Genomic DNA, 21,641 nt, shown 5'->3' on the forward strand with positions numbered 1-21,641 from the left:
ACCTCTCCCTACAAAAAGCTTAACAACCAAATGCCTCTGAGACTAGTGCTTTCAGTCTGGTGAATGCTACTCTATTTTCTCAGCTCGTGCTGGAATTTCACCCTATAACCACTGTGGTATGTTCATCCAGGTGGAGAGTGGTTTGGTGATTCCCATTGCAGGTTTTCATGGTGGTTTAAGCATTCTTAAAGGATAGCTAAATGCTCCACGGGGCCAGGGCAGTAAATTAAATCAGGTCAGCACAGTTGGGTCCTTATTCACTGCTGCTTATTGGTGCTGGGTTTTTGTCCATCCTATTAGGAATGCAGGCTGGAATGGAAAGCTGAGGTCTGAAACTTCATGGTGAATTTGTGTTTTCTCTTGGCTGGCAAAATTTTTGAGGTGCAAGTTATTTGAAAGATCGCATAGCCACAAAGTCAAAAGGGTTGCTGAGGAAAGAAGGAAACCTAGATTGCACAAGTAGAGTGTCGCTGTCATTCTGGTTATGACTTAGCAAGAAAAGGAGAATTTTTGTCCTCTTGTACAATGAGGAACTGACTATGGATGGAATTTATGTTAAGAATGTCTCAGGGATAGAAATTGCTTTTTGTTTTCTGTCTCCCATCAGTTCTTGCCTCTTCTTTTCCCTACTCCGTCATTAAAAAATAAGCTATTTTGATAGATGTTAACTGAACTTAACTGCAGTCATCTTTTCACAGTTTACGTAAGTCAAATCATTATGCTGTACATCTTAACCTTATAGAGTGTTGTATGTCAATTATATCTCAATAAAACTGGAAAAAATTTTTGTATGTATGTATATAAAAACGCTGTGTCTACATGACTCTTTGTGACCCCATGGACTGTAGCCTACCAGGCTTCTCCATCCATGGGATTCTTCAGGCAAGAATACTGGAGTGGGTTACCATTTCCTTCTCCAGGGGATCTTCCTGACCCAGGGATCAAACCCGAGTCTCCTGCATTAGAGGCAGACGCTTTAACCTCTGAGCCACCAGGGAAGCCCAAACTATATATGGAGCCGTCTGCTAATATAAATTAAGGTGAAGATCAGTGAAGCTCTGGGTAGCTTTTTGTAGAAAATGTATTGGTATTTCTTTTTTATTTTTAACTTACTGTAACATGCTATTTGTCTAAAATTTGAACACTTACAAAATTAATAGAAAATAAACTATTACCTGACATTATTGGGACTTTTACAGCTCTGTAGTACCGTGATAATTAATGTTCCTGAGGTTAGTCTCCATATATAAACAATTGTTTTTTTGCACACTGAAAACCCTGATGGGGCACATTTGGAAGTTTTAATGGTTGAGGAAAACATGGCATTTCCCAGCAGTATATAACTAAGGATCTGAATTAGGTCATGTGGGTGGGTTGGGTGCTATTCATTTGGAAGGTTGGAGACTTGATCATGAAATCCCAGTGCTGATGTTTAAAGCAAAGGCCACAAATGTAGAAGACCAGTGAGTTACTGGAGAAGGCACTGGCACCCCACTCCAGTACTCTTGCCTGGAAAATCCCATGGACCGAGGAGCCTGGTAGGCTGCAGTCCATGGGGTCATGAAAAGTTGGACACTTACTGAACGACTTCACTTTCACTTTTCACTTTCATGCACTGGAGAAGGAAATGGCAACCCACTCCAGTGTTCTTGCCTGGAGAATCCCAGAGACAGCAGAGGCTGATGGGCTGCCGTCTATGAGGTTGCACGGAGTCAGACACGACTGAAGCAACTTAGCAGCAGCAGCAGCAGCAGCAGCAGTGAGTTACTAAGAAAAGTTGGGGTGTAGGGAAGGATGTATCTTTACCATCTAAACTCAAAGACAAGGTTTTATAAAGAGCCACATAGAATGAATAAGGGTCCTGTTAAATGCTTTTGATAACAGATTTCCAGTCATGAAAATGAAATTCCTTTTTATGTTGTTCTGCTGCTTGAAGATTGACTTTTTTAGATGAATGCTGGTTAATAAATTGTGGTATTAATGTGGCACTATTGTCACTGCCTCCTTCTAATGGGCATGCTGATGATAGTTTGCCTCTTCCTTTGGAAATACTCCTGCCAGAATATAAAGTGTGTTTTAATATCATCCTGCTAATATTTTGGGAATTTGTAACCAGCTGACTGTTCTCTTTATTGCTTTCCTTTCCTTTTTTTTCTTTTCTTTTTTTCTTTTTTGCAGGCAGAGATTGTCAAGAGGCTGAACGCTATCTGTGCACAAGTCATTCCTTTCCTGTCCCAAGAGGTAAGGCAGGTGGTTTCAAGCATTGGGCTAGAAGGTACCATTTTAGTGGTTTTGCAGATAAAACTTGGCTCTTTGGCCTTGTCTGTCTCTTGGTGTTTGCATTGCATATTTCTAAGATACAATGTCCGCACTCCAACTTCCATACCTTACTAACATCCATTGGAATATAGTTGTTTTTATATAATGGAGTATTTTCTGATGTACTAAGCAAAATTCAGTTGCTAAAATACTTTGCTGTTGTTGGACTACGTAGTGTTGCTCAGAATTATGATTTTGTCATAACGGCATCTAATAGAGCAGATTGAAAAATTGCCCAGAGGACAACAGCTGGTTCTACACTTTTGTCACTGAGCATTAAGGGTTGGCAGAAGCTATATCAAACATAAAGGCTTTTCATAGTAAACAAGCTGATGTAACTTTTGGCCAGCAGCTTTTCAAAAGTTACTTCTTATTACCTGATGAAATCTTTATATAGTGGGTGCATTTGGAAAAAGACACAAAGGATGGACTCAGTGGACTCATTTCTCAGTACCACGGCCTCACACCTCACCACGGCCCAGCGTGCAGCTCACCTTGCTTGCTTTTGTTCCTACTGGTGGACATGTGCACGCTGCCGACAGGTGTGCACAGGGTGGGATGAGAAGGTGCATTTTGATTGCATTGTGCTTCCTGGTGGCTTTTTTTTTTTCCTCCCCCCTCTGCTTGCTTGCTTGCTTTTAGTAGTTACAAAGTTTGGGTGCACCTGCTGGAGAGGGAATTTTTGCTTCTGGACTACTGAATTCTTCATTTGCTCAGATCAGATCAGCTGTGAGAAGGAAGAAGCTAATAAATGGAGTAGCTGTATGCCTTGCAGCCACAGTGCTTGCTGTGGGCTGGAAGGCACCAAGGCACTTTACTCCTACCCTTTGGTTGTGTCACGTTGCTTTTCAGGAGGGCAGTTCACCTGCTTGCCTGCCAGTGGGCATGCGCTGAGGTTATCATGCAGCCAGTGTTTGAACATGCATGTGTGTTAGAGGTATGTGGATCCCTGTCTGACTTCTTATTTGGTCATTATTGGGTTAGATCTCAATAGCCATGACGACCTTTCAGTGGGAATATATCCTTTAGAGGCTCTCGTATTCACAAACTGTGGACTTAAATTAACATCCTGAATTCAAATGCTTTTGTGGATCACAAACAAGAAAGTATGTATTGTCTTTCTCATCCTTTAGCTGTGACCACAAAACCACCACCCACTGTATCCCCATTTACCTATTTCTACTCAGGATTTGCTTGTTGACCAGATTACATGGAGTGGTGAAAGCACTAAAGGGGTCCATTTGCATTTCTTTAGGAAGCCTGGCTGCCCCTTGCCTGATCCAGACCAGCATGTTTCTCTTTAAGCAGCTCTGCTTTATGGAGATGGCCAGTGGGAAGAATGTGTAACCGATTGTGCTATGGACAGGCTAAGGTGTTGTTCCCCAAGGCAGAAGGAGAAGTCTGAATTTCTCTTGGGGTGGTGTTAGATTTTAGACTTCCTCAGGCACAGACTCCTACACATAATTACCAGTACAGCTTATTCCCGTGGCATTTTTTGTGGGATCTGTGGGGTTATGTTCAGATGTGGGAGGAGATCTTAGGGTGTTGGTGGAGCTAGCTCATTTGCCAGTAGGTCGTTTTCCCACGTGAGTTATGTTGTTTGTGTGAGCAGGCCCGGTAGGAACAGAATGTGTAATGGTAGTGGTGCTGAGCAAGACTGGACTGGAATTAATTGGCTCAGGAAGTCGTACCCTGGAGAGGAAAGCCGTAGGGAGATACTGGCAACTCCTTTTGTGCTTTAAGCTGGGAGGATGGGCGTCATAATCTCACTGCTATTTATTTCCCTAATGCTTTTGGCATTTCTTGGTTGAAATCCTTGACGTGTGTCGTGAATGACCTGTGTCACGGCTTTCTAAGTCCCGCTTCTGTGTATGTCTTCTCTTCTGCTTGCCTTGGATCTAATTGGCTTTTCCTTTTTTAGTTTCCTAAGGTGTGTGTATATCCTTTAATGTGTGGGCCTCTGACATGTTTGTTCCTGTCCATTCCAGGCCTCTGTGATGTTTTGTGTCTGAACACTGCCTACCTTGTTTCCTCTTCTGGGCATTCTGTGAGCGTCACACTCCTCGCTTCTATCCTGAGGCCAGATGGACTGTAATCTGGAGGGTGGGGAGGAGACAGGTTATTAGAGGAAGATGAATTCTATTTCCTGTCTCTTCAGAGGCATGGAAAATCACTCTTGCATGGCTGCAAGCGTCACTTGGTGCTGGGACTGAAGGCTTTTAATCTGATCTCTTAACACCAGCTCTCTGTGTGACAGTCTTGCTGCCAGGATGGCAGCTGCGGCGTTAGAATTCATTGTGAAATATTTTTATTTAAAAAGTAAATGAAACTAAAAGTAAATAAAAAGTGGTTTTATTTCTAAAAGTATTTAGAAAAAAAAAAAAGACTAGGCCTAAAGACTATAGTGGGTAAGCTATAGGACAGTGATTGGAGGCATTTTTTGGAGTTTCCCGGGAACAGGAGGTAAATTTCCAGACATCTAAATAAATCTATTTTTAATTTAGCTCCCATATGCTGATTAATGTACTTAATATTGCTTGTGTCTAGTGTACTGCATTTTCTAAAATTAAAGAAAAGTATATATAGTACTGGATGACAACTATTGGATAAATTTAGTTTTACCTACAAGACTTTTGAGGGGGAAATAAGTTGTATAATTATAGCTCAAGGATTTGGAGTATGTCTATGTATGTAACATCAGAGAAAAGTATTTTCTTATTAGGTTTCACTAAAACACTTTAAAAAATTATAGCCCATCTCTATTTCAGTGATGTGCTTACTGCACTCATAGCTACTTCCAGAGTCCCAGAGATATTGCCAACTGTTTACATGAAGTGAGTAATCATCTCTTACAACTCTTAAAAATTTCACAGGAACCTTAAATCAGGATTTCAAGAAACCTATGAGTGAGTCCTCATCTACCTGAAGCTGCTCTTTTCTCCCACTTTCTTTTGGCATTAGGGGATGGATAAGACTTCTTTATATCCTGTGGCCCTCAGATTTCAAAGGCAAATCTCAGAGCAGTAAATGGGAAGTTCTCTGTCTCACTTCAAGTCTCGTTTGCTGAGGAGGAACTATAATCAGCTTCCTGTTGGCAGTTCCATAAGCAGGAGATGGCCAGGGATGATGATGGTCACATCTGAGTCCAGTGCTGGGCTCCCTGTTACAAATTGCATGGCTTACTATAACCTAGTTAAGCTGGATGACCTTTAGCAAGTGATTTGCCTCTTTAAGCCTCAGTTTCCTCATCAATAGGATGATGTTAATAATAGCATGTAGCACATATGATTGCTTTGAGGATTACCTGAGATTGTCCTTGTGCAGCTTGGCACATAATAATAAGCAGCTATTGAGGCTGACTGGCAATAGTAGCTGAGCCACAGCTGAGAAGGTCTGAGTTCCCTTCTAAGAGGATCTGGAGCCAGGCCTCCTCCCCTTTTACTCACTGCTCTTTGGAAGAACGAGTATTGCTTATCTTCCTCTGATGTCCTTACAGAGGAAAAAAGTATAAATTTAAAAAACAGCCTGTGAACTATGAACTAGCTGAAAATTCAGTGAGGCATATTAGGTAGGGCTCAAGGGTGATTCTCTTGTAGTTTTCCCATTTAGTAAACACCTGTCTCTTCCCCAACCAGCAAAGATCCAAAAGGGTGGCAGCTCTTTAAGGTGTTCAACCTATAGAGCTCACCTCAGGAGATGCAGTGATTTTGGATGGGGTCTGTGTTCTACCCACAGAACTATCCAAAAAAAAAAAAAATCTCAACCCTGTTGGGAGACTGGCTGTTTTAAATACCTGGTGGCTTAGCTGGAGTTAATTTTGTTTTTCCAAGTAGTTTCTGTGGATGGACTCATTTTTTTCATCAGCAATATCAGGATATAGCTTGAAGACCCTTGGACCTTAGGAGCCCTCAGCAAAATTGAAGAATGCCTATAAGTCCATACTTATGGCCTTATCTCCAGTGTCCCCTTGCTCCCTTTCCAGGGACATACATTTAGGGAGATTCTAATGTAGATTGAAAGCTATGTGCCACTTGTTACACCCTGGCAGCAGGGCACAGTGTTTCTGCTAATTTGGCATTTACACCAGCTCTGGCTCTTACTGGCTTTATACTGGGAGAGTTCATCTCTGTGAGTTGTAATATTCCCATACATGATGAAAGGAACCCCTTTTGCAATGTGTATTATTAAAATGTAAAGCACTGGGGATAGTCGATGCCAGTAGTTGTTGTTGTTTCAACATTTCTTGGGAAATGAATTTTATTCCAGCTTATTTTGGGTCCCAAGGCATTTGGAGAGGGAGGGACTTGGTAAAAACTGGGAGGAGTTGAAGGTAATGCTTCCAAAAGGGCTGGCTGGAGGTCTTCCCGTGAGGTGAGCTAGGCCTGCAGCTCCAGGGGCTGCTTCCAGCAGTGGGTGGTTAGCTCCACACAGACCACCTTCCAGAATGGAGGAAATACTATGTTTCAGAACGGAGGGAATATTTTTCGGAAACCAGTAAGTATTCTCTTATCCTGTTAGATTAAGCATTAGGTAAATATTGGGCACTAGCTAAGGATCTTACTTAGAAGACGTTTGTGCTTTTTGGACTTTTCCTCCCCTTGAATTATAAAATGGAATAGTTTATTTTTGAGATGGTTATAGAGTATGTTTCATGATGACCAGTAGGTGTTCTTAAGACATTTGAGAACTTCAAATCCCTAGTAGACTATAGGTCAGTAGATGGTAATGTATTATGTGATAGTTGAAAGTCTTCTTTCCCCAGAGTAATGTTTGTATTTTTCAGAAACTTGTTGCTTCCCTAATAAGGAGCAGAGTTCATTGAAAGAATTAGGTTATGCATGAAGCAGTGTACTAAGAGCCCAAGGTCAGGCAGACTTGGGACCAGATCCTGGCTTAGCCACTTGCTTCTTTTATCATGTTGAATGCAGTACTTTTATTTTTTTTGGATTGAAGTTTTCTTATCTGAAAAATGGGACACCTGTACTGCAGGGTTGCTATATGAGGACTTCAGTTCAGTTGCTCAGTCGTGTCCGACTCTTTGCAACCCCATGAACCTTAGCACACCAGGCCTCCCTGTCCATCACCAACCCCAGGAGTCCACCCAAACGATGTCCATTAGTTGGTGATGCCATCCAACCATCTCATCCTCTGTCGTCCCCTTCTCCTCCTGCTCTCAATCTTTCCCAGCATCAGGGTCTTTTCAAATGAGTCAGCTCTTCGCATCAGGTGGCCAAAGTACTGGAGTTTCAGCTTCAACATCAGTCCTACCAATGAACACTCAGGACTGATCTCCTTTAGGATGGACTGGTTGGATCTCCTTGCAGTCCATGGGACTCTCAAGAGTCTTCTCCAACACCACAGTTCAAAAGCATCACTTTTTCTGCGCTCAGCTTTCTTTATAGGCCAACTCTCACATCCATACATGACCACTGGAAAAACCATGGCCTTGACTAGACGGATCTTTGTGGACTAGTGATCATGTAAAAGCCCTAGCTGGGTATCAGGCTGCTGTTAAAGAGACTAAAGGAACAGTGATTTGGGCAAGTTTGTTTTTCTCTCAAATAACAGTTTGCATAGAAGCACCTGTAGCTAATTTGGTGACTGCACAATATTGTGAAGTCAACTTCCTTCTGTGTTGATGTTCATCAGGCCTAGCACCACCATGTCCTCCCCTAGCCAGCAGGAAGGATGAGACAGGACATGTGCTTTCTCTTTTTTAAGGACATGATGTGAATGCTGCTCCCATTTGTGCTCACTTTGCAATGGCCAATGCCTAGTTACGTGCCCATAGCTAGTTGCAAGTGAGACTTGGAAGTGTAGTCCTAGCTGAGTATGCCCAGCTAAAACTTAAACTAACAGAAGAGAAATGATTTCAGGAGACAGCTAGCAGTTCTTTCTAGATACAGTGCTATGCATAAAATAGTGAGCATTATTATTATTGCCAGTGTTGATTTGAAGGGAACTCATATTGAACCAGTGGTATGTGTTTGTTACAAACTTTAGCTCTGACTATATAATCAGCACAACCCCATATTTTAGCAATCATGTAAAAGATAAAATAATGCATATTTCTTGTTATAGAAATCTCCTCTAGGATCTAAAGTGTAGGGAAAAGAGTCACCCCTCAGGTATTTTTTACCATTCATACATCCACAGAGGGTGGAAAGGAACCCGACATGAACAGTGATGGGCCCTATGGGCTGTCTGGATCTAGATGCACAGCCTGTGTTTATGCCCATACTTTATAAAAAGCACAGAAACTTTTGAAGACACCTCTTAATTGAAGAATGGGATATAGGAGGTCACTCATAGGCCTGCCACATTTTATAGTAGCCTTGCTGGAAGGAAAATGCTGCTTGAAACTGGAAAAGTTGTTAAGGAAATTGCTTCTAATAAGTGGAACATTTGTGAGCCCTTAAATTATATCTATCTCAGACATACCCTTTGTCTATCTCAGACATACTCTTATGCATACATCTTGTCCTTGAGCTGGAAAAAATGAAATCACAATTTTTTGACAGTTTCCTTCCCCTCCAAATCATGGAAAATAAATTGGATAAGTCATTCTTGGTTTTATGGAATTTTAAGACATCTCAGAAAAAGTAGCTCAGGTTGATTGTTTTGCAGCATCAAATTTGATCCATTTTAGTGTCTTGGACTTCAAGCCATTTGTATCCACAGCCTGAAGTAACCTGAAAGATATGTTTGTACCTCACTGGACAGGGTGAAAGAACAGGAAGTGGTTCCTTAGGACCAGTGGCTCCCTAATTCCCATTTATTAAACCATGGTCATTGTTAGATTTGGAGAAATGGCATTATTCATCTTTAACGTTGTTTTTGACAGGTTGTTACAACTTGTTTCTAGGGCCTTCTGTGCCAAGGAGATAAATATTATCCTCCTCCTCTAGACCTCTGCAATTACTTTGCTAAGGCTTTTTATTCCTTGAGTTCTTTAAGCAGAAAGCAGGCTGCTTGGAGGCTGTGGAGGAGCCCAGATTGGAGTGAGCAGCTCTTTTCGCCTTGCATCTGTGATTATTAACTTGGAAAAAAAAAAAAAAAGAATTCAAATCATTATTTTGAACACATTTTAACAAAAAAGCTCTCTGATCATTAAAATTTTTAGAAGTAAAAATTTTAAGCCTTTTTACTTCTATTTTTATATTTATCTAAAGAAAAGGGAACATTCCAACTTGAATGCTTTTGGGGGCAAATTTAATTTTAACTCAGAAGTTTTTATTTCCTTGTTAGCTTTTCTAACGAGTAGTAGTACCAAGTAGTTGTGTTTTCTCTACAATTCTATAGGTTTTTTAAGGTGGTCTACCTTGCATTTAAATAGTAGAAAAAGAATACACAATTATATAGTAATTACAATTGTATAGTACTGATACCATAAGTTCCAATAGGCTAAGATTGCCAGTCAAATCAAATGACACATGAATTTCTGTTTCGTATTTCTACTTTCCATAAATTTGGTCCTTTTAATTTGATGAAAAACAAAACCTTTCACTATATTATGAGATACGGTTGTATGTGTAGTGGTGTTTTGTTGTTTTTTTTTTTTGGCACCTAGCTTAACATGATACTGAATTACTCTAAACTGCATTTTGCATGTATAGAATAATTGTAAAATAGAAGTTGAAAAATGTGATCAGTCACTTTCATATTGTGCCTTAGGGAGGAAATGAACAAAATGCAGTGGTTACATGCACTGGTGGCAGTGTTCTCGCCTCATAATGGCACCAGGTTAACTTGTCTTATTCCTTGTTAACTTTGTAAGGAATCAATGGCTTGTGGATAACATGGTTTGATGTAGGAGAACTTGCCTGAAATCACCAGACATCTCCTGATAAGTATGCAGTGACAACTGTAAGACCATCTTCCGAGATCATTCATTAAGTGCCAGCAACCTTCACCGGACACGTCTGCTTCGCATTCAGTGCCATTTTATCAGTGTTGGTAATGTGTTGTGACAGTGCTGTTATGTCTAAGGAATGTCCTAAAATGACTAATACACCTGGGTTGGGCTTTAGAGGATTTGGACTAGTTTTCTACTTTTTACATTGGGCAACCTTTCATTTAAAACATTATTTCTTACAACACTGAGTGAGGCACCAGAGAGCATAATCCTGTCCCATGTTCCATGGTTGACTAATTGGCTTGTTCTGCATGGTCGTGTATTTTGATTGACAGTTGGATACTTGGTGAGATCCTTATGGTAGCATCATAACCTGCTTCCCATTAGGAAATGAAAGATGGTTCTCAAGAGGGAGAACTTTTTTCTGTAGGCTTTTATGCCTTGCATCTGTGAATATATACAAGAAAAAGAAAAATAACTCAAATCATTATTTTGAACACATGTAATCAAATGTGGGTGGGCCTCCTTCCAAAGGCAGCAATGCCAACTCTTATCAATATGTGTCCAAGAAAATCGGTGCATATTTGAGAACCTGACTCATTTCTTTGACTTTTTGTTAGATAGCAGTTGGATTATTACTGGACCTAAGCTTTAAGGTCATGTTGGCTTAAAGCTCAACATTCAGAAAATGAAGATCATGGAATCCGGTCCCATCACTTCACGGGAAATAGATGGGGAAACAGTGGAAACAGTGTCAGACTTTATTTTTGGGGGCTCCAAAATCACTACAGATGGTGATTGCAGCCATGAAATTAAAAGACGCTTACTCCTTGGAAGAAAAGTTATGACCAACCTAGATAGCATATTCAAAAGCAGAGACATTACTTCGCAGACTAAGGTCTGTCTAGTCAAGGCTATGGTTTTTCCTGTGGTCATGTATGGATGTGAGAGTTGGTCTGTGAAGAAAGCTGAGCACTGAAGAATTGATGCTTTTGAAGTGTGGTGTTGGAGAAGACTCTTGAGAGTCCCTTGGACTGCAAGGAGATCCAACCAATCCATTCTGAAGGAGATCAGCCCTGGGATTTCTTTGGAAGGAATGGTACTAAAGCTGAAACTCTAGTACTTTGGCCACCTGATGCGAAGAGTTGACTCATTGTAAAAGACTCTGATGCTGGGAGGGATTGGGGGCAGGAGGAGAAGGGGATGACAGAGGATGAGATGGCTGGATGGCATCACTGACTCGATGGACGAGAGTCTGAGTGAACTCTGGGAGTTGGTGATGGACAGGGAGGCCTGGCGTGCTGCAATTCATGGGGTCTCAAAGAGTTGGACACGACTGAGCGACTGAACTGAACTGAAAGCTTTAAGGTACCCTAGGTTAGAGCTGCATTGTCTAGTATACTAGCCATAGCCATAAGTGGCTATCTAGATTTAAATTAAGGTTAAATATGAGCAGCTTTGTGGCTCAAATAGTAAGGAATCTGTCTACAGTGTGAGAGACCCAAGTTTGATCCCTGGGTTGGGAAGTTCCCTTGGAGAAGAGAATGGCAGTCCACCTCAGTATTCTTGCCTGGAGAATCCCTTGGACACAGAAGCTTGGAGGGCTACAGTCCATGGGGTCGCAGAGAGTGCACATGACTTGAGTGACTAATGCTTTCACTTTGACTTTTCAAAGTTAAATATTGTTCAAAACTCAGTTTCTCAGTCACAGTAGTCACGTTTTGGGTGCTCAGTATCCACCCATATGTGGCTAGGCGCTACAGCACAGATTAGAACATTTCCAACATTGCAGAGTTTTGTGTTGGAAGGTTCTGGACCTGTAGAGGTTATTGGACATATCAGTAAAGAACACCTTGCCTGCATGTGAGTGAGAATGAAGAAAACAAGGCCACGTGGTCAGTACGAGAAAGACATAGGCGACAGTTTCTAAAGTGTCTCCTGAGAGCCAAAGTTCCACAGCCAAAATTGTTTGGAAAGGCCTGCATATGTATTTGCCCTTTTGAGATTTGAAACTGAGCAAATGAGCAGTTTGCCTGGTGTTAGGTGAGTTAAATCTTGTGAGTTTTAAAATTTCGTTTTGTGTAAGTAATACCTAATTTCTTAGGGGACTAACATTTCTTGGAATAATATTTAGGAAAGACTGACTAGAAGGATTTTGGTTAAATTTAAAGCTTATTTGTGTTAGTAAACTGCTGCAAAAGGCTCAGTGGGTTTTAGTCTGACTTAATAGACATGGAGTGACACTTTTACTGGGGTTTGATCTGCTTAGGATCCACTTGAATCTAGATGGGCATGTGGGCGCAAACAGAGGAGTATCTAGAAGGATGGGTCTCTGAGAGACAGTGACCTCGAGATGTTTAACCTAGAATGGAGAAAATTGAAAACGTGCATCATGCCATTTTCAAATCTTTGAGGTGCACTACTGTGGAAGAGAAGTTAGAGGCAAATTGGGTGGGAAGAAGTTACAGGGAGGTCGATTTCTACTCAATAATAGAGCCCATTGCCCCAAAGTGGATAAAGCTTGTGCATGAGGTTGAGCGTTCAGGCCCCAGTGTCTTTTCCCTTAGAATATTGCATTAGCTCTCTCTCTCTCTAATCTGGTTCACCCCCCTGCCATCCAGCTTCTTCGCTATTACCAGATCCATCTGACTAAAATGCAGCACGCAGCGGCTTAAAAATTTTAAATAAGAAGTATCTTCTCAGGGTAAAGTCCAGCTTCTGTTCCTGTCATGCAAAGCTTTTCACTGTTTGGCTCCTCCTGCCTTGCAGAGTTCACTCCCCACTAGTATGTGGTTCTGTGGAGTATGCCTGCATCATACTCAGATGACTTCACATGCCTGCCTTTGTTGTCCTTTTTGTGACTACTGCTTCCACTTGAAAGGGTTTTCCATGTGTGTCTTTGCTGTGCCCAGGAAGGGCCTCAGAATCCTACCTTGCCTTATCTCTCCAACTTTGTCCCCTCCTCCACTGTCATTCTGCAGCCACACATTCTTTCTGTTCCTTGATAGACATGTTTCTTTATACTTCGGCACCTTATCCAAGCTGTTTCCTCTGCCTCCGCTTCGTTTCTCCGTCCTTTTTACTCACAGAACTGCAGCTTGTTCTCCTAGTCTCAGTTCTTAAGTCCACTTCCTTAAAGAATCTTCCTACAGCTCTAAGGTTTGATTAGCTGTTTTTCTGATGAGCAATTGTGTAGCATCCTGTCATCATCTTTGTGGAAGTATCCTGCAATACCTCTTGAGTATTCAATGTCTTATTCATTAATCATTCATTAATCTCGGTTCCTACCACAGTGCTTGACACACAGTAGGTGCTTAATAAATAATTGAATGAATGAATAAGAAAACAAAGCCTTTCCTTGTTGCCTCAGGAACTGTGCTAACCATTCCTGCTGGTAATCTTCCCTTGTAGTTTAAATCCTTGTATTATAAGATGCTCTGTGTGAATTGTGTGTGTCGGGGGGAGGGACATGACGTGTGTGTGTGCTCAGTCATGTCCAACTCTTTGCGACCCTGTGGACTCTAGCCCTCCAGGCTTCTCTGTCCATGGGATTATCTAGGTCAGAATACTGGAGTGGGTTGCCGTTTCCTACTCCAGGGGATCTTCCTGACCCAGGGCTTGGACCTGCATCTCCTGTGTCTCTTGCATTGGCAGGCAGATTCTTTACCACTGTGCCACCTGTGGAAGATATATGTGTGTGGGGAGGGAGTGGCATTATCTCTTGCTCACTTTTGCATCTTCGCATATCTGGAGAAGAAACCTAGTTCCTTGTACATATCTGTCCTTACTGCCCCTATCAAAAAGAGAGATATTAAAGAAAAATTATTAAGTTGTGATGTAGTTTTTTAAAGTTTTTTTTTAGATTTTTGAAATTTTTATTGCTATGCCCCAAAATAATGCCATGGCAGGTATTGTCTTAATAGTGTCCTCTGAGAAACGTATGTTCAACATATAAGGAATCTATATTCTAGTGGTTTGTAAATGCATGATTTTCAGTAGGCTTTATTGGACTTACCATAAGCTTATATTGTTTTAGTCTTGTAGGAAAAAATGTTTTCAGTACTTTAACTGATTAAGTGCAAAAGATGATTTTATGATGATAAAAGTTAAGTAGGCAAATGATTATAGAGTTTCATTTTACTAGTCCTTTTTTACAACCATGCATGTATTCCCTAAATCACAGTATTTTATTGAGATGTAATTTGCACATCATAAAATCATTTTAGGTGTGCAATTCAGTAATTTTTAGTAAATTTACAGTGTTGTGTAGCCATAATCAGAATCGAGGTATTTTTGTGTTTTTTTTTTTTATTTTTTTAGAAAATGATAAATCACAGTATTTTAAAGAATAAATATCTGAGTCCCATCCCCCCGCCTTTCTTTATCCTCTTCCAAATCCCAGTTGGAGGCTCCCCTCTCAGAGACCCGTGGCTTATTAATACATTCCTAGTGGCTCCTTACTTGGTGATACTGATAGAAAGTTCAGGCTGGGAGTTTGTATCTGAGTGAGCATCTTGAGCAGTGAGACTGGTCACAGGACTCTTGCTCCTCCAGATTTACTGGGGCTAGAGTGGCTGTCACCTCTTGCGGTGAGGCCACAGAGGAGATCGGCAGGAAGTGGGAGAGGAAATGAGATGTGGGTGGAGTGGGAGGAGAGGAGCAGATGGGGAAGGGGAAGAGAAGAGGAAGAGAGGACAGACATAATGGGAAAGCCATCATGGTTCTAAGATGTGAAAACTTGCTGTATCTTCTGAACCAGAGAGCTTATATGTTAAAGTTTGAAAATGGGAAAACAGTGCCTCTTTGGGTGCACTTGTGAGAGTATTTTGGGTTTTCTTCCTCCAGTGTTCATTCTTTTATGATCGTTTGCCCTTCCTGCTGCTTCTTCAGGGTGTGATACAGTCCTAATGTGTGGCTTAGGGAGCAGTGTCAGAGTGTTTCTGGCGCTTTCAGAACTCACACGGGAGGGAGCATTCTTTGTCTTAGGGAGCCCCTGTTGGAAAAGTCCTTAAGTGCCATATGATTCACAGTTGTAAGCAGAAACAGGGAAGTGAAATCCTGAACTACAGGTAAAGTGCAGGTGTGGTGTTAGCCCATGGCCATTGCCACGATAGAGAAGGAAGGAGCTGAATCATGACTTCCATTGTCATTTTAGCTTTTTAGCAGAGTTTCTATAAAAGCATCCGATGTCAGTGTTATGGTTCGCTGGTGCATTTCTGGTTTTCTCAGTAAATGTACCTGATTTTAATGTCACGTCAGAAAGATATCCCCACTGCCTAAGGCATCTTTGTTCATCTTGGCAGTTGGAATCCAGTTTATAAAACAAGAGTTGAGCAATCTTCATGGTAGAAAGATTCTCTCTCATGGAACTGTTCTTTGAATACTTAATGTGAAGGAGATGATATTTCAGTTATATGGAAGTGTTTAAGTAATGTACAGAAATGGCACAGGGTAAGAGCTTTTAAAAACTTGAGTTTAATGAATGAGTGCATGAATGGAATGAGATATGTGTGTTGGATGAGTGTTCATGTATTCCTTTGGCTTTCAGTTTCTTTGAAGTTTTGAGCAGCCATTGTTGAGTGTTGGAAAGTAAAAGGTAGAAAATACCATACAAATTTTTGTCCATAAATTCACTTTGAGTATTAGCTAATTCCCAGGATCTTCTGCAGGGTTTTTGTTTGTTTGCTTTTTCTACTTTTAAAGTGCTACTAGTTTTCACTATGCTGACAACCAGATTTATCCTAAATCTAAATATGAGCTCTGTGCTTGGCACATGGAAGCTGTTCAGTAAACATATATGATATGGTCAGGTAGTCTTCAGAGGAGAATAACTGTGATTGGCCATTTTTATCACCTATGCCTCTCTGTTCCCTCTAGTGTTTTCGTGAATCTTTAGGATTTTTACTTTCAGAGAAAGAGGAAAGTGAATTATTTCACTTTGGCAAATATTTTGTTTTAAAGATGGATGGAAATATCTATCAAGATTTGGGGGATTGCTTCTGAAGCTCTTTTTTGGAAATAAACTCTTGCAACTAAAAAAATCAAGGTATAATGCACTGATCTATTATTTGACAATTTTCTTTGTGTTATTCATGGGCATAAAATAAAGATTAGGAAATCAAGAGTGAAGACACCACATGTAGATAAACTAAAGCAGTTTCCTTTTGCACATCACCTCCCCCACTACAGCCCTACTCAGCTGGGAGATGGAAAGAGTGGTCACCAAGTTTATCCCAGTAACTGTGTATTTGGGGGCTTTGGAATGTAATATTAGGTAGGTCACATAGAACTGATGGCCTTGCTCTTTCTGTGCATTAAGTAGTATGATAGCTGAGCTTCATATGCACTTCAGATCAGTAGAGAAATTAGTACATTTCTCAACTGGAATCAACCAAAAGAGGATTCTCCCCAGCCACACAGAGGAGTGCCTGTTTCATAGCACAGTCTCTGGCTCTTCATTTACTAAACGGAGTTGAAAAAAGTACAGGAAAGACCTATTTTAGACTGAATTGAGTATGTACTAGAGTGTTCAAGTGTATTTAGTTGGGAATAATATTTACATTGTGGGGTACTTGTATAAGTACTCATGTATGTCCAGGTATGAGTGCCTCCAGGCAGAGACTTCTACGCCATTTAGCTATTCTTATATTAGAAAAATGACTAAATCAAATATTGCTCTTTCTCTTTAGAGTTGAATCGTGGTCAGAGGGATTTTCCTATACTCTCCATCCTATGTTTTCAAAAGAAAAATAACTTAGCATTTTAGTTTTCCTATTGCATTTAAAAGAAATACCTGAAATCCTTAAACTTTACTGCTGGCAAGAGTTGTACATTTTAAAATATCTTTTAAATATGCAGCCCTTCCTGACAGAAGTAAAAATCCGAGCACTTTTTCACGTTTACAGAAGAAACAAACACTGAAGTCTGTGTGTCCTTCTAGTGTCTTCTCTAGCAAATACCAGATGGAAACTTAAAAATAAGTGCTTATAGGAGATATTTTCAAAACATATTTTTTGTTGGTGGCAGAGAGTAAGGGGATACAGAGAAAGCAGGTGGGATGGGTTGTTTTATTTTGTTAGTATATTGGAAGATGTTGGGTCACAGTGTACTGCTGACTGGAAAGTACGATTTAATTGCTTCTATCAGTTGTAAGTGAGCATCCTTCATGGGGGCGCAGGGATGATCCCTGCGATTGGATGTCCAGTTACTCCTCAGCTCTGTAGAAACAGAGGTACCCTAGACAGTTAGTCTTCCACCACTCAGGGCTTTTATTTGAATATGGAGACCCCCTGAATCCTGTTTTGCATGTAATTAACGTTAGAGGACATGTTAGGAAAAGCTGTTCTTGACCGACCAGAAAGCAAATAATCGTATTCTGTTTCTGATCTTCATTTATAGCACCAGCAACAAGTGGTGCAGGCTGTGGAGCGGGCCAAGCAGGTGACCATGGCAGAGCTGAACGCCATCATCGGGGTACGTGGCCTTTCCATTTTGGCTCTGATCACCTTAGCGTTTGCACTGGCTCTCTCGCGCGCTCTCTCTAAGTTTTGTTCAGTTGAAGAGGCAAAAGGCAGTAGAGGATCACACAGTGAGATGGAGCACTTTGCCTTCAGTCTCACAAAGCTTGATGGCTATCTCAGAAACTCTGGACACATTCTCACCAACTCCAGTTGACATGTTCCTGAAAATTCTTCCCCTAGGGAGACTGGGTAGTTCTTTTTCATAGTATTTCTTTGCTTCGCAGACAGCCTCTGTCACTAGCCTATTGCCAGTCAAAAGACACAGATTGCCCTAATGTTAAAATGACCTGATTTCTTTTATCTTTCCTCAAATATAGATTGTCTTAATATCATGTGTAGTGAAATAAAATATACATTTTCACATCTCTCTGCTGCTCTTCCTCCCCTTTGATGAATGGTTCTTAGATTAGTGTCCATTTGTAGTAAAAATGATAGATGAACTATATAGCTTTTTGAAAAATCAGTGGCCCAGTTGGAAAATCCCTCATAGTACCAGTAACATTGCTTAGAAATCCTGCTGGAATTCATGGGCTTGAGCAGTTACTCCAATTCCACTTACATTTTTGTTCTCCTCAGTTAAGGTAACAGTAATAAAAAAGGTGCTAAAACTTAGAAAGGCAAGAAACCCTAGCTGAAAAAAGCACAATATTCACATCTCTGTTTATGCAGCTGTTAGGAGTGGTTCTGTAGGTTATTTTAATGAAGACATGTCAACTGTACTTTCCTCTTTCTGCCCCCCCCACCCTACCCCAATACTTTCTTTTGTGTATAGATTATACACAAAAGTCTTTTCTCTTTTTTTGCCCTCAGTGTATCAAACAGACTTTGAAATGCTAATTATTCCATTTACTTTCATTAAAATTCAAATTGCTGAGTGAAGATGCGGATAAGGGTCGCCTGATAATCAATCTGAAGTGAAGATATTGCTTCAATTATGCCTCTGTCTTTTAACAAGGAAATCAGAACTCTGGGATGGCTGCCGATGGTGGTGGAGCTATATTCTGATTGCAACTTGTTTTCTAATGGGCTATTTTGAGTTCTATTTTGTGTCCCCCTGACCACAAGAAAATACTGGTAATAGATTAGAAGGCATAGAAAATGGAGAAGAGTAACCTATATTTCCTAGGAAGTGCCCCTTGGAAAGAAGAGGATGAATCACAACAAGCCATGTAGAGACTCGTTTCTTGTACATTTTCTGTGTTCCGGGGTTAGGGGAGAGATGAGAGATGAATACATTTCACAGTTAGTTTTTATTTCCAGAAATTCCAGATAACGGCAGTGTAATAATTTTTTTTTTAAAAAAACACTGAGAAAGCTTGAATTTTCACGTTAGCGTATATGTACATACCAGCTGTGTTTGCTTGAAGCACTTGTTGTGTTCCTGTTGGGTTATAGTTCTGTTACCAAATCTCTCAAGGTTACTCGGCATAGAACCTGTTTTTCCCACCTGCTATCCTGTCTCCTGTCGAATGAGAGAATGTGTGGGTGAGGACCCATAGGAGAGCCTCCTGGGTCATTTCTGGTGTGGTGTTTATTTTTATATGAACTTCTGAAATACCGGTAGCTAGCCTACCTCATGTCTGGTGGGCAGCCTTTTCTGGAATGTTTTTTTCTTTCTTTTTGAGTCTTATTAGTTACTGTCTGTACAGTGGTGAGAGTAATCTAAATCAAAACTGCATTGTTTTGTGTTGGATGTTGCTTAAAGATATGAGGGAAGATATAAAAGCAGAACAAGTTCCCTTTCTTTCATCACATCAAGTATATTTTTAACACTGTTTTATTTATCTATTTCATTTTTACATACTTTGTTTTGAATGGGATGGCAAATTGCCTTTTCTCAGGCAGATGATGATTTATTAGACTGTAGCTGAGTAACTGACAGACATATTGTGCATATATGGGTTTAATTATTAAAGCTAATTTCATTTGGTGACCTAAAACTTTATTTGAAGAACTAACTCAGCAGAGCTTCATGCTGTCAAAGCAGTGTGTGCTGTAGTTTGTGGATCTGGTGGCAATTCCAAATTATTTGTATTTGAGCTGAAAATGGAATCAAAATCACATAATCTGACTATTCTGAAAAACAGATTGCAGAAATAGAAAAGCAAAACCAGCAGTTTTGGGAAATCACAAACCAAGTACAAAGGGAAGAGCCCCATCACAGCCAACTCACCTGATGCATTTCTATGGCTACTGTTCTTTTTCTTTGTTTCAGCCCTTCTTAGTGCCTTGTGTCCAGTACCTTTCAGAGTTACAACATTGTGTACCTTTAAATGCACCTGCTGTTCTGTGCCCTGTTAAGCATGGCTGTGTTGTGAGGTGGTGATATTTTGACCTGCTGTCAAAAGTGATGAGGGGTCAGTTTTAGATTTTTGTGACTTAATTTTTTAGGTAGTCAACAGTGATTTTCTGCACCAAGGGAAATTTCCCTCCTGAGAGGCAAAGACCCATCTAAGACCCTGCAGACCTTCATTTATTTGCCACTGCATACATATCTGTTTTATATGTAGGCACACCATCCAGACAAGCTCAAATGTTCCCCAATTTAATGAAATCTGATGAAGCACCTTTTTAACTCTGCAATATTATTCTACCTTCGTTGGTAAATGAGCCAAACCAGTGATCCATGCAGTTTAAATGCGAAAAGCTGAAGTGAGCCTGAAACCTGGAGAGGCGGCTTGTTCTCTTGACAATAAGCTAGTTGTGTTTAATGGAATGAAACACAGTTATAATGATTTCTTTCACAGGTCATGTTCAGTTTAAAACTGTTGATAGATTGAAATAAGTTAAATATCATTTGTCTTTTATTTATAAGGAAAAAAAAACAAGGGAAAGGCCTGTGTTGCTTTCTGTAGTTAATATTTCCTGTTTTGCTTTGAACTGTTCATTTTTCACATTTCCTCGAAGCTTTCCCAGAGTTCCTCCAGACGGGCTGTGGGAATGCTCTGCGTCTAGTTAGATCATGTCATGTGTCCTGCTAGCCACTGTGTTTTTAAATTAGAATCTCTGCAAGATCACACTGTCGGAACAACACACAAACTGTAGTTTTAAATCAGTAATATGATCTAATTAGAAATGATGTTTTCATTTCCTGTATTGTTAAATTGAGTCATCTGACTATCTTAAAATATTTTTTAAATCCATTACACTATATAATCAGCACATGCTGTGTGAATAATAAAGGAGGCTAAGTTGGAACCTCATAAGAATTTCACCAAAGAAACTACCATTAAGAAAAAAAGTTTTGTCAGTATGGACATTGGAAAAGAAAATGTTTGGCCTGTAAAAATAGGAAATGGGGTTCCTCTGGATTCCTTCCTCCACTTTTTTAACCTTTTTAGGAAAGAAATGATACAAAATATGCATTTTTTAAAAAAAGAATACCGCCTTAAAAAATCCTTAAGAACAGGTATGCCATGGTGTTGTAGGAAAATGCAGTTTAGCACAAGAAATGCTGAACCTCAATTTTTAGCAGTGACATTTTAATGATAGGAAGTCTGCAAAATTATTTGCCATCAATTGTGAAGGCAATAACAAGCCTTGGTGGTTTTTCACACTCTCTGTGTTAAGTGCTTTCAGAATGACAGCGTAAACTGTGTTAGAGAACTCCAAGGAAGTAAAACTGATTAAAATGTTCATGCTTGAATGGTGCTGATGGAATAGTTCATTTGGACTTTCTCTACCTCCTGCAGCTCAAGCTGAAATATTAAAATTCAGTGGATTTAAATCTCTCTCCTCTCAGCTCAGGAAAAAAACATTACATTTTAATAGGTTTTAAACCCATAATTCATTGGTTTGGAGCAGCACTATTAAATCTATTTAAATATTACTTGTATTACTAAGGAAATGATTTAAATGACTCTGCCTTTACCATCCTATGTATTTGTTAGTTAAAAAAAAATAAAGACAATACACGGGGTTTTTTTTCCCTTCATCTTAGCATTTTG

General features: G+C 40.2%; 1 protein-coding gene across 5 annotated transcripts in view; it reads left to right on the forward strand.

The window, feature by feature from the left end:
* Positions 1–21,641, forward strand: part of TLE4 (TLE family member 4, transcriptional corepressor) — a 156,860-nt gene that overhangs the window by 39,136 nt on the left and 96,083 nt on the right. For 2 of the 5 annotated variants that reach the window (XM_040258301.1, XM_040258384.1), the window contains exons 5-6: positions 2,179–2,241; positions 17,573–17,647. In XM_040258301.1, coding sequence (XP_040114235.1) covers positions 2,179–2,241; positions 17,573–17,647 — 138 coding nt within the window. The remainder of the gene's footprint in view (positions 1–2,178; positions 2,242–17,572; positions 17,648–21,641) is intronic. The other 3 variants (XM_040258461.1, XM_040258542.1, XM_040258601.1) reach the window with 2 other exon arrangements.

This window comes from Oryx dammah, unplaced genomic scaffold (assembly GCF_014754425.2).
Source record: "Oryx dammah isolate SB20612 unplaced genomic scaffold, SCBI_Odam_1.1 HiC_scaffold_1, whole genome shotgun sequence".
Classification (NCBI taxonomy): domain Eukaryota; kingdom Metazoa; phylum Chordata; class Mammalia; order Artiodactyla; family Bovidae; genus Oryx; species Oryx dammah.